Genomic DNA, 12,684 nt, shown 5'->3' on the forward strand with positions numbered 1-12,684 from the left:
AATGCAGGATGGCCCAGCACACAGCAGGGCATTGCACCAGACGATCTGTGAAGATCCCATTCAACCCAAACCATCCTATGACTTTGTGATTCTTTGTCCCTTCAAATTCCCCATCATTGCCCGGGAAAGTCCCCTCCCCACAGAGCCAGTGTCTCCCTGCCCCACGCTGGGGCACTCCATGAGAGCCCCAGCCAGTTGAAAGCACCACACAGACAAATGGCTTCACAGGGCTTCTTTTATTAGCAAAGATAGGGGGAAATACCCTTGGAGTCCAGGTACCAGCTGGAAAAGGGCTCGGCAGTTGCAAGGGACTGTGGGAGGTTGGGGCCATCGCACAACACCTCCACCTTCATCCTGCTCTTTGAAAATAAAGAGGAGGGCACGAATCTGCAGCTCTTCCAATGGAGTTGCCAGCACAGCCAGATGCTTCTTCCTATGAGGATAAGGCAGCATCTGGTTCTCCGGTGTCAATGCCAGCCCTGGGAGATCAGCTGCCACGGTGCGAGGAGGGCGAGTGGGAGTGGGGAGGAGCCTGCGATGTTCAGCGATGGGACGTCTTCTGCTTTCTGACACCAGCACCCGTCCTGCAACGGCAGCTGTCCTTTACTCCAAGGGTCATCCCCGGCAGACATATAGTCCACCAACCCTGGGTCCATAGACCCTGAACCCCTGGAGCCTCTGCCTGGAGGGATGGGATGTGCCCACTTCTGCAGCATGGAGATGGGTACCTGCCCCCATTTGAGGGGACAGCCCCCGTTTCAAGGCCCTTCCCAGGAGCTTCCCACCCCTTTGCAGTGTTGGGGACCTCTCCAGGGACACCACCCCTTGCCTTGCTGCCCCTGAGCTCTGTGGCCCCTCAGCTCTTACCTGGTGGCCAGGACAGGATCACCAGCTGGGCTGCCCCTCGCTGAGGTTGATCTGCTCCAGGATCTGGCTGTACCTCCGGGTGAGGGCGTTGGTGTCCCTGGTGAGGTGGGTGAGGACCTGCTGCAAGCCCGTCAGGTGGTGGGACAGGCGCTCCTCCAGCTGGGCATCCACAGCCTCGTTGCCGTCCGAGGATGCGTCCGTGTCGCTGTCGGCACCGGTGGGGCTCTGGTCGTTGACGGAGGCCAGGCCTTTCTCCACCATGGGCTTGATGGACTTGAGCAGCTGGTAGTGCTCATAGAGGTCTGTGTGGCTGCCTGCGGCCGGGGCCGCCCCCTCCTCTTGCGGGAAGACCCCTCGGAGCAAGCTGGGGAACATCACCTCCTGCTCCATCTTCTGGGTGGCTGAGAAGTACTGCTCCATGGCCTCTCTCCCACAGCTCTGGCAGCGCTGCTCTGGGCTCTTCTCAGGGTGCCTGCTGCTCCCCGTCCCCGATGGGGGCTTTTTATGCAGTGCCGAGGCACATCCCTCCTCTGCTGTCCCCTCCTGCCTTGGCTGGGCTGCATGGCCGTGGGACTGGGCTTGGCTGCAGCCCAGCTGGAGCTCGGCCACACAGGGGCCCAGGCTCTGTGCAATCTCTCCTGGCCCAGCCTCCCCGTGGCCTTCACCCGAGCTGGCCGGAGGTCCTGCTGCATCCCCATGCCAGGAGCAGGGGAGCGGCAAGGAGCGAAGGTGCCTGGGGTCTTTCCCTCTGTCCCACTCCTACCCCTCTACATGTTCAGTTGTGGGGCCCTGTGAGAGTGGGTCCAGCTCCTGCCCCCCGGGGCTGACAGTCTGCAAACAGCTGTGGTGCCAGGGGGTCCTCACCTCCTCCTCTTCTTGCTGCCATGCGCTTGGGACGTGAACGCTCCGGGGACATTGAGCAACCCCTGTCCGTTCCTGCCAGCCTGGACACGCCAGGAGACACTTATGTAACACCTCACTGGGGGTGCAGGGGTACACTGCTGCATGGAATCCTATGTGGGGTCATGGGGACATGCAATGGGGACAGAGATGGGACCAAACGCCGCAACGGAGAACTCCTGCAGTCATGGAACGGAGCCATCACTGCCCACAGTGGAGCACAGACGGTGCCACCACTGCCCCTGTTATCCCCATCCTGGATCAGAGGCCATGGCTGGTCAGTGGCCAGAACTGCCTATCTCTGTGTATCTTGCAGGATGTGGCAAATGGAGGAAATTGTTCTATTTTGGGAATGGCCAGGGGCTTCTTCACCCCTTTTGCAATCCTCGGTGGTGGCAGCTCTCCAACTGACCCCTCATATCCCAGCCAGGTGCCCATTCTGCCACCTGCCCTCTCCCCCTCAGACCTGAACCCACTGCTCCTCTTGTCCCTTTCTGGGTGCCCCTGGCATCTCTGGCTGTCCTGCTGTGGAGCCCAGTGTGGCACTGACAGGTGCATACACTGCCAGTCCCATGCTCTCGGGATGTCTTGGAGTATGGATGTCTGGACTGCAATCACCACTTTTCAACCAGACTGCAACCATCACTCCCGACCGGACTGCAATCACCACTCTTGACCAGACTGCAACAGCACCCTCACCAATAAGTTTTCCCCTCTCCTTTTACTTTGGACTCAGGGGGCCCAAAGAACACCACTCTGTTCATACCCCAGGGTGCTGGGTTATACATTTGGGGTTTGTGGGTTAAAACCAATTGTTTGTCTGTATGATCGTACTTACTGTATTATTTTATTAAATTGTTATTCTGATTTATAATCTCTCTTTTGAGCTGAGTTCATTTCCCCTGCAGGTTTACCTCTGAACCAGCACAGTGCCCAACAGCTCCTCTGAACACACCACCTTTCCTTTCCTGACTGACCACCGTAATGGATGGAGCCCAAAGTCACAGACTAAATGAACTCAGTGGATGTTTTGTGGACATTTATGGGCATTTTACACAGCTTTCACAGATGTGGTCCATAGACTAAGGGAATGGTATCTGCGTATTGAATCAAGGGATGGGAAGGGGGTGGTGGTAAACAAGAACGTATTGGATAGTGTGAGAGCTGAGCATGACATAAATGTACGGTGGATTAGTGGGAATGGGGGAGACCTCCAGGCCTTAGGCTGCTAGCCCCATTGCCTGAGAGGTGAATGCCCTTCCCCCCACCCCAGCACATGGCCCAGTGACCCCGCAAGGAGCACACACAGACCACCTGGGAGCGAGAGACGGAAGAGGAAGTTTATTGTGGGGTTGGGGTTTATAAGGCTTTTAGGAGGGTCAAAGGGGACCAATCACAAGTTCCGGGTCACACAGAAAAAACCATCAGGTAAAGGGTCAACAGCCAATAGGAAGGGGTTAAGTAAGGACCAATGGGACACCTCAGGACACCTTCCCAGGACACCTTGTGTGAGAGAATAGTTTCACAGGGGGTGTCGGGAAGAGGGAAACAGTGACACTGCAGAAAATACAAAAAGCCATTTTGAAACATGTTTAAACCACAGTAAAAACTTCTGTCTTCATAACGTTTGAGCTATTTTCCTCACCAGTCCATCTCTGACAGGACTTTTTCCATCCTGCATATGGCAAATCCATTGCCACATAAATGGTAAGGAATAAGGGGGGAGAATGTGCTGATTTTGGCTGAGGTAGAGTTAGTTTTTTTCAGAGTAGCTGATACAGGGCTGTGTTTTGGATTTGTGTTGCAAACGGTGTTGGTAACACAGGGATGTTTTCCTTATGGCTGCTCAGGGCTCACACAGAGCGAGCCAAGATTTTTCTGCTCTTCCCCCCCCACCACCAGTGAGAGGGTTGACCCAAGGGATATCCCAGACCATATAGCATCATGCTCAGCACATGGAGGTGGGAAAGAAGAAGGAAAAGGGAGATAATTGGAGTGATGGCTTTTGCCTTCCCAGGTCACCATTACATGTGATAGAGCCCTGCTATCCTGGAGGTGGCTGAACACCTGCCTGCCCATGAGAAGCGGTGAATTAATTCCTTGTTTTGCTTTGTTTGTGTGCACAGCTTTTACTTCCCCTATTAAACTGTCTTTACGTCAACCCATGAGTCTTCTCATTTTTACCCTTCCAATTCTCTCCCTGATCCCACTGGTGGGGGGTGAGCAAGTGGCTGCGTGGGGCCGAGTTGCTGACTGGGGTTAAAACATGACATCCACAGTGAAGCTCCAACCCCAGGGCAGAGGTAGCCTCCTCATGCTCTCCTCACGCTGGGGGGACACTGTGATGTCCCTTCACCTCCAGGAAACTCCGTGGTGGCCAGACATCCCGAGAGCATGGGACTGGCAGTGTATGCACCTGTCAGTGCCACACTGGGCTGGCTCCACAGCAGGACAGCCAGAGATGCCAGGGGCACCCAGAAAGGGACAAGAGGAGCAGTGGGTTCAGGTCTGAGGGGGAGAGGGCAGGTGGCAGAATGGGCACCTGGCTGGGATATGAGGGGTCAGTTGGAGAGCTGCCACCACCGAGGATTGCAAAAGGGGTGAAGGACCCCCCGGCCTTTCCCAAAATAGAACAATTTCCTCCACTTGCCACATCCTGCAAGATACACAGAGATAGGCAGTTTTGGCCACTGACCAGCCATGGCCTCTGATCCAGGATGGGGATAACAGGGGCAGTGGTGGCACCGTCTGTGCTCCGCTGTGGGCAGTGATGGCTCCGTTCCATGACTGCAGGAGTTCTCCGTTGCGGCGTTTGGTCCCATCTCTGTCCCCATTGCATGTCCCCACAACCCCACATAGGATTCCATGCAGCAGTGCACCCCTGCACCCCCAGTGAGGTGTTACATAAGTGTCTCCTGGCGTGTCCAGGCTGGCAGGAACGGACAGGGGTTGCTCAATGTCCCCGGAGCGTTCACGTCCCAAGCGCATGGCAGCAAGAAGAGGAGGAGGTGAGGACCCCCTGGCACCACAGTTGTTTGCAGACTGTCAGCCCTGGGGGGCAGGAGCTGGACCCACTCTCACAGGGCCCCACAACTGAACATGGAGAGGGGTAGGAGTGGGACAGAGGGAAAGACCCCAGGCACCTTCGCTCCTTGCTGCTCCCCTGCTCCTGGCATGGGGATGCAGCAGGACCTCCGGCCAGCTCGGGTGAAGGCCACGGGGAGGCTGGGCCAGGAGAGATTGCACAGAGCCTGGGACGCTGTGTGGCCGAGCTCCAGCTGGGCTGCAGCCAAGCCCAGTCCCACGGCCATGCAGCCCAGCCAAGGCAGGAGGGGACAGCAGAGGAGGGATGTGCCTCGGCACTGCATAAAAAGCCCCCATCGGGGACGGGGAGCAGCAGGCACCCTGAGAAGAGCCCAGAGCAGCGCTGCCAGAGCTGTGGGAGAGAGGCCATGGAGCAGTACTTCTCAGCCACCCAGAAGATGGAGCAGGAGGTGATGTTCCCCAGCTTGCTCCGAGGGGTCTTCCCGCAAGAGGAGGGGGCGGCCCCGGCCGCAGGCAGCCACACAGACCTCTATGAGCGCTACCAGCTGCTCAAGTCCATCAAGCCCATGGTGGAGAAAGGCCTGGCCTCTGTCAACGACCAGAGCCCCACCGGTGCCGACAGCGACACGGACGCATCCTCGGACGGCAACGAGGCTGTGGATGCCCAGCTGGAGGAGCGCCTGTCCCACCACCTGACGGGCTTGCAGCAGGTCCTCACCCACCTCACCAGGGACACCAACGCCCTCACCCGGAGGTACAGCCAGATCCTGGAGCAGATCAACCTCAGCGAGGGGCAGCCCAGCTGGTGATCCTGTCCTGGCCACCAGGTAAGAGCTGAGGGGCCACAGAGCTCAGGGGCAGCAAGGCAAGGGCTGGTGTCCCTGGAGAGGTCCCCAACACTGCAAAGGGGTGGGAAGCTCCTGGGAAGGGCCTTGAAACGGGGGCTGTCCCCTCAAATGGGGGCAGGTACCCATCTCCATGCTGCAGAAGTGGGTACATCCCATCCCTCCAGGCAGAGACTCCAGGGGTTCAGGGTCTATGGACCCAGGGTTGGTGGACTATATGTCTGCCGGGAATGGCCCTTGGAGTTAAGGACCGCTGCCGTTGCAGGACGGGTGCTGGTGTCAGAAAGCAGAAGACGTCCCATCGCTGAACATCGCAGGCTCCTCCCCACTCCCACTCGCCCTCCTCGCACCGTGGCAGCTGTTCTCCCAGGGCTGGCATTGACACCGGAGAACCAGATGCTGCCTTATCCTCATAGGAAGAAGCATCTGGCTGTGCTGGCAACTCCATTGGAAGAGCTGCAGACTCGTGCCCTCCTCTTTATTTTCAAAGAGCAGGATGAAGGTGGAGGTGTTGTGCGATGGCCCCAACCTCCCATAGTCCCTTGCAACTGCCGAGCCCTTTTCCAGCTGGTACCTGGACTCCAAGGGTATTTCCCCCAATATTTGCTAATAAAAGAAGCCCTGTGAAGCCATTTGTCTGTGTGGTGCTTTCAACTGGCTGGGGCTCTCATGGAGTGCCCCAGCGTGGGGCAGGGAGACACTGGCTCTGTGGGGAGGGGACTTTCCTGGGCAATGATGGGGAATTTGAAGGGACAAAGAATCACAAAGTCATGGGATGGTTTGGGTTGAATGGGATCTTCACAGATCGTCTGGTGCAATGCCCTGCTGTGTGCTGGGCCATCCTGCCCTAGACCATGTATCTCAGAGCAACCACAGGTCACATGCGACCTGGCTGGGCAACCTGGTCCTTTATCTCAACAACTTCGGGCTGAAAAATTTCTTCCTTGTGTTGACAGCAACACCAGTAAAAGCCGGTGCCTGATTTCTGCGCACAAGAGAGCGTGAATCTGTCCAACACTCAGTTCAGTCATGCGACACTGAGGGGCAGCAGAGCTGTAGCTCTAAGCAGCTCTGGAAAGCAATCGGCCCCAGGACCCCAGCCCCATGTCCAGACACAGAGCCTTGGCATACATTGGAGATTCTCATCTCCTCTCGCCTGATCAGGTCATTTCTCCCAGCTGCTGAGACCACATTGACTTTGGCTTGTCCTGCCCGAGCATGGGCAGCAGGGAAAGGGTGTCCAGCCAGCTGGGGTTGAGTGAGTAACTGTGGGGCCCAGGGACTCTGGAGAGGGCAGCTGGGGCCCAGATCCAGAGCTGCCTCGCATCTGACAGGGTCCTGGTCAGATTCAAGAGAGGACAAGGACAGTTTCAAGGGGCTTGGGGCAATCAGAGTCATGGCGATCTGTCAGCAGGAGGTGCTGGGGACAACGTGGGATCATTTGGAGACACCTGTGGTGACATCTCCCCCTCCTGAGCCGTGGCCTGGGATGGGCTCCCCAGGAGGATGGCGGGTTGGGGGGAGGCTTGGAACAACTCCCCAGGACATGAGGTCCCTTCCCAGCCATGCCCTCAGTCCATGGGACATCTCTGACCCAGCATCTCCATCTCTCCATGGGGCAGCTGGGCCACAGATAGCCCAGGGCAAGTTTGTGCTCAGCACCCTGAAGCTGTGGCACCATGGTTCCCCTAGTGCCATGGGGGGATATGACAGCAGGGGGTGCCAGGGATGACACAGGAACACTTGGGGACACGTGTGATGGCACAGTCCACCTCCGATCTGTTTCTGGGGATGGACTCCCCAGGACAGCAGCAGGTCAGGGATAGGCTTGCCCAAACGTGGAGCCTGTGGCACCAGAGAGCTGAGAATCTCATTGCATCTCCCAGGGGCCCTGAGGGCCCTGAGCAGCCTTCTCTGGGCCCCAACCTGGGGCTGGGCACCCCAGTTCAGCTCAGCCCAGACCCAGCAATGCTGCACCCCCATGGTGGCTGTGCCATGCTCCAGCCACAGTCCCCCTCCTCCTGCTCCTGTCATCACTGCTGGCAGTGGCAGCTGCCCACCGTCTCTCACAGCAGGATGTGGGGGACCATTTTTGGCTGAGGGGGTCCCCAGAGGCACAGAGAGGATTTGGTAATTATTTATGCCCCAAGGATGGTGAGCTGGGGAGCAACTTGAGTCCCTCTGTCCCCAGAGCCCTGGGATGCCCCTGCACTTCCAAGAAGCTCTGCAGTGACCCAGGTGCTCTGATGAGGCCAAGCTCCCAGCTGGCTGCGTGGGGCCAGAGGCACCCACACACCTCAGTGCATCACTAGGCCCCATGGCAGGACTCCCAGGGATTCTGGAGCACAGGGAAGAGATAAGAAGGGTGGTGGGACAGTAGCAGGGTACCCATGTCCACAAATCCCTGGGTCCAGCAATGGTTCTGTGCTGCTGCCAGAGGAGTTACACATCATGGGGTCAGGTCTCAGTCCCTGTCCACATCCCTACTGAGCTTAGGAAGAGCCTAGGGAAAGGGGATGTTTCTGGGGCCCCCAGTCTCTGGACACCATCTGTATCCTCTGTCCCCAGATATCCGAGTTCCAGTGTATCTCCAGCGAGATTTCCATATGTCTGCAGAAAGGGGTTGCTCAATGTCCCCAGAGCGTTCATGTCCCAAGCACATGGCAGCAAGAAGAGCCCATGGATTAGGCCACACTGGAACGGGTGCACCTCAAAGCAACTGTAGATGTGGACAAGTCTATACCTCTGTGGTAGTGATTGTGGTGCACAGATAAGTTTCCACGTGGAGCAGGTACAGCCCTAAAGGACTTCAGTCTGTGGGTTAGTTCAAGCTGAAGCAGGGGCATGGGGAGGAGTTTATTGCAAAGTTAAACCCTATAACCTGGTCCAGAGGGACCAGGTTGGAGATTGTAATGGAAATATCTTTAAATTGCTGTATCTCATTATTTGAGTTGCATGTTTCATAAATTAGCGTGGAAGGAACCATCCATACCAATGGAGGACAAGCCTTACAAGAAGCAGTGCAAGTGCTACAGGGATCAGACCTGAGTTGGCTTTGGTGCCCAGTAACTCCTCTGAACACACCACCTTTCCTTTCCTGACTGACCACCATAATGGATGGAGCCCAAAGTCACAGACTAAATGAACTCAGTGGTTGTTTTGTGGACATTTATGGGCATTTTACACAGCTTTCACAGATGTGGTCCATAGACTAAGGGAATGGTATCTGCATATTGAATCAAGGGATGGGAAGGGGTGGTGGTAAACAAGAACGTATTGGATAGGGTGAGAGCTGAGCATGACATAAATGGTAAGGAATAAGGGGGGAGAATGTGCTGATTTTGGCTGAGGTAGAGTTAGTTTTTTTCAGAATAGTTGATACAGGGCTGTGTTTTGGATTTGTGTTGCAAACGGTGTTGGTAACACAGGGATGTTTTCCTTATGGCTGCTCAGGGCTCACACAGAGCGAGCCAAGATTTTTCTGCTCTTCCCCCCCCCACACCAGTGAGAGGGTTGAACCAAGGGATATCCCAGACCATATAGCATCATGCTCAGCACATGGAGGTGGGAAAGAAGAAGGAAAAGGGAGACAATTGGAGTGATGGCTTTTGCCTTCCCAGGTCACCACTACATGTGATAGAGCCCTGCTATCCTGGAGGTGGCTGAACACCTGCCTGCCCATGAGAAGCGGTGAATTAATTCCTTGTTTTGCTTTGTTTGTGTGCACAGCTTTTACTTCCCCTATTAAACTGTCTTTACGTCAACCCATGAGTCTTCTCATTTTTACCCTTCCAATTCTTTCCCTGATCCCACTGGTGGGGGGTGAGCAAGTGGTTGCGTGGGGCCGAGTTGCTGACTGGGGTTAAAACATGACATCCACGGTGAAGCTCCAACCCCAGGGCAGAGGTAGCCTCCTCATGCTCTCCTCACGGTGGGGGGACACTGTGATGTCCCTTCACCTCCAGGAAACTCCGTGGTGGCCAGACATCCCGAGAGCATGGGACTGGCAGTGTATGCACCTGTCAGTGCCACACTGGGCTGGCTCCACAGCAGGACAGCCAGAGATGCCAGGGGCACCCAGAAAGGGACAAGAGGAGCAGTGGGTTCAGGTCTGAGGGGGAGAGGGCAGGTGGCAGAATGGGCACCTGGCTGGGATATGAGGGGTCAGTTGGAGAGCTGCCACCACCGAGGATTGCAAAAGGGGTGAAGGACCCCCCGGCCTTTCCCAAAATAGAACAATTTCCTCCACTTGCCACATCCTGCAAGATACACAGAGATAGGCAGTTTTGGCCACTGACCAGCCATGGCCTCTGATCCAGGATGGGGATAACAGGGGCAGTGGTGGCACCGTCTGTGCTCCGCTGTGGGCAGTGATGGCTCCGTTCCATGACTGCAGGAGTTCTCCGTTGCGGCGTTTGGTCCCATCTCTGTCCCCATTGCATGTCCCCATGACCCCACGTAGGATTCCATGCAGCAGTGCACCCCTGCACCCCCAGTGAGGTGTTACATAAGTGTCTCCTGGCGTGTCCAGGCTGGCAGGAACGGACAGGGGTTGCTCAATGTCCCCAGAGCGTTCACGTCCCAAGCGCATGGCAGCAAGAAGAGGAGGAGGTGAGGACCCCCTGGCAGCACAGTTGTTTGCAGACTGTCAGCCCCGGGGGGCAGGAGCTGGACCCACTCTCACAGGGCCCCACAACTGAACATGGAGAAGGGTAGGAGTGGGACAGAGGGAAAGACCCCAGGCACCTTCGCTCCTTGCTGCTCCCCTGCTCCTGGCATGGGGATGCAGCAGGACCTCCGGCCAGCTCGGGTGAAGGCCACGGGGAGGCTGGGCCAGGAGAGATTGCACAGAGCCTGGGCCACTGTGTGGCCGAGCTCCAGCTGGGCTGCAGCCAAGCCCAGTCCCACGGCCATGCAGCCCAGCCAAGGCAGGAGGGGACAGCAGAGGAGGGATGTGCCTCGGCACTGCATAAAAAGCCCCCATCGGGGACGGGGAGCAGCAGGCACCCTGAGAAGAGCTCAGAGCAGCGCTGCCAGAGCTGTGGGAGAGAGGCCATGGAGCAGTACTTCTCAGCCACCCAGAAGATGGAGCAGGAGGTGATGTTCCCCAGCTTGCTCCGAGGGGTCTTCCCGCAAGAGGAGGGGGCGGCCCCGGCCGCAGGCAGCCACACAGACCTCTATGAGCGCTACCAGCTGCTCAAGTCCATCAAGCCCATGGTGGAGAAAGGCCTGGCCTCTGTCAACGACCAGAGCCCCACCGGTGTCGACAGCGACACAGACGCATCCTCGGACGGCAACGAGGCTGTGGATGCCCAGCTGGAGGAGCGCCTGTCCCACCACCTGACGGGCTTGCAGCAGGTCCTCACCCACCTCACCAGGGACACCAACGCCCTCACCCGGAGGTACAGCCAGATCCTGGAGCAGATCAACCTCAGCGAGGGGCAGCCCAGCTGGTGATCCTGTCCTGGCCACCAGGTAAGAGCTGAGGGGCCACAGAGCTCAGGGGCAGCAAGGCAAGGGGTGGTGTCCCTGGAGAGGTCCCCAACACTGCAAAGGGGTGGGAAGCTCCTGGGAAGGGCCTTGAAACGGGGGCTGTCCCCTCAAATGGGAGCAGGTACCCATCTCCATGCTGCAGAAGTGGGCACATCCCATCCCTCCAGGCAGAGACTCCAGGGGTTCAGGGTCTATGGACCCAGGGTTGGTGGACTATATGTCTGCCGGGGATGACCCTTGGAGTTAAGGACCGCTGCCGTTGCAGGATGGGTGCTGGTGTCAGAAAGCAGAAGACGTCCCATCGCTGAACATCGCAGGCTCCTCCCCACTCCCACTCGCCCTCCTCGCACCGTGGCAGCTGATCTCCCAGGGCTGGCATTGACACCGGAGAACCGGATGCTGCCTTATCCTCATAGGAAGAAGCATCTGGCTGTGCTGGCAACTCCATTGGAAGAGCTGCAGACTCGTGCCCTCCTCTTTATTTTCAAAGAGCAGGATGAAGGTGGAGGTGTTGTGCGATGGCCCCAACCTCCAACAGTCCCTTGCAACTGCCGAGCCCTTTTCCAGCTGGTACCTGGACTCCAAGGGTATTTCCCCCTATCTTTGCTAATAAAAGAAGCCCTGTGAAGCCATTTGTCTGTGTGGTGCTTTCAACTGGCTGGGGCTCTCATGGAGTGCCCCAGCGTGGGGCAGGGAGACACTGGCTCTGTGGGGAGGGGACTTTCCCGGGCAATGATGGGGAATTTGAAGGGACAAAGAATCACAAAGTCATGGGATGGTTTGGGTTGAATGGGATCTTCACAGATCGTCTGGTGCAGTGCCAGACCTGGTGACATCTCCCCCTCCTGAGTTGTGCCTTGGGATCAGCTCCCCAGGAGGATGGCGGGTTGCTGGGAGGTTTGCCCAAACCCCAGGCCTGTGGCCCCAGACACCCAAGTAGTTAATTGCACTACCAACCCGAATTCCTGCTTTTCTATGGAAGCAGGTGCCACTTGCCAAATTCCTTAAAAAGGGACCAAACACAAATCCCTCCAGCCAGCATCAGGATTTCAGAGCAGATCTGCCCCACCGTGTCCCTCTTCAGCCTGGGCAGAATTGTAGCCTTGTCTTATCGAGAGAAAACGGAGCCTGAGGGGGATACTGGGAGAGACCTAGGCCATCCCCATTGCAATGCCACCTCCAGGTGGGGCATGATGTAGCACTGCCTTTGGAGCTCCTCTGCCCCCAGGCTGATTGCAGAGCCAGATGTTGAACCATAAGGAATGGATGGACATTGGTTCCCAGTGAGGTGAGGACAACAAAGGATGCTATGTCCCTCTGGTGGTCTACCTGTCTGGAGCTCAAGAGTGGGGATCTGTGTCTCCTGGAGAACAAGGCCAGCTGTGCTGGTTTTGCTGGGGTAGAGTTAATTTTCTTCACTGTAGTTGGTATGGAACTATGTTTTGGATTTGTGCTGAACACACAGTTGATTATACACAGTTGTTATTGCTGACATTGCTTGCACAGCGCCCAGGCCTTTTCTGTATTTTGTACT

The 12,684-nt window shown here is 56.9% G+C and overlaps 3 protein-coding genes across 5 annotated transcripts; 2 read left to right on the top strand and 1 right to left on the bottom strand.

Moving 5' to 3' along the window:
* Window positions 1-217: 217 nt before the first annotated feature.
* LOC135409407 (thyroid hormone-inducible hepatic protein-like) lies at window positions 218-1,360 on the bottom strand. The gene is made up of 2 exons (XM_064644872.1): window positions 868-1,360; window positions 218-584 (listed from the first exon to the last, which is right to left on the bottom strand). Exon 1 carries the CDS (start codon window positions 1,285-1,287, stop codon window positions 886-888), a length of 402 nt encoding a protein of 133 aa, XP_064500942.1. The 5' UTR covers window positions 1,288-1,360; the 3' UTR covers window positions 218-584; window positions 868-885.
* A 3,781-nt stretch (window positions 1,361-5,141) lies between these two features.
* Window positions 5,142-6,289, top strand: LOC135409408 (mid1-interacting protein 1-B-like). Of its 2 annotated transcripts, none has more exons than XM_064644873.1 (2): window positions 5,142-5,639; window positions 5,923-6,289. In XM_064644873.1, the coding sequence occupies exon 1, from the start codon at window positions 5,220-5,222 to the stop codon at window positions 5,619-5,621; it is 402 nt and encodes a 133-aa protein (XP_064500943.1). In that variant the 5' UTR covers window positions 5,142-5,219; the 3' UTR covers window positions 5,622-5,639; window positions 5,923-6,289. The 2 variants fall into 2 exon arrangements, with proteins under 2 accessions (XP_064500943.1, XP_064500944.1); XM_064644874.1 differs by having other exon boundaries at window positions 6,074-6,289.
* Window positions 6,290-10,646: 4,357 nt separating this feature from the next.
* On the top strand, window positions 10,647-11,782 carry LOC135409409 (mid1-interacting protein 1-B-like). 2 transcript variants are annotated; one of them, XM_064644875.1, is made up of 2 exons: window positions 10,647-11,132; window positions 11,416-11,782. In XM_064644875.1, the coding sequence occupies exon 1, from the start codon at window positions 10,713-10,715 to the stop codon at window positions 11,112-11,114; it is 402 nt and encodes a 133-aa protein (XP_064500945.1). In that variant the 5' UTR covers window positions 10,647-10,712; the 3' UTR covers window positions 11,115-11,132; window positions 11,416-11,782. The 2 variants fall into 2 exon arrangements, with proteins under 2 accessions (XP_064500945.1, XP_064500946.1); XM_064644876.1 differs by having other exon boundaries at window positions 11,567-11,782.
* The last annotated feature ends 902 nt before the right edge of the window (window positions 11,783-12,684 follow it).

This window comes from Pseudopipra pipra, chromosome 2 (genome assembly GCF_036250125.1).
Source record: "Pseudopipra pipra isolate bDixPip1 chromosome 2, bDixPip1.hap1, whole genome shotgun sequence".
In the NCBI taxonomy this organism is placed as follows: domain Eukaryota; kingdom Metazoa; phylum Chordata; class Aves; order Passeriformes; family Pipridae; genus Pseudopipra; species Pseudopipra pipra.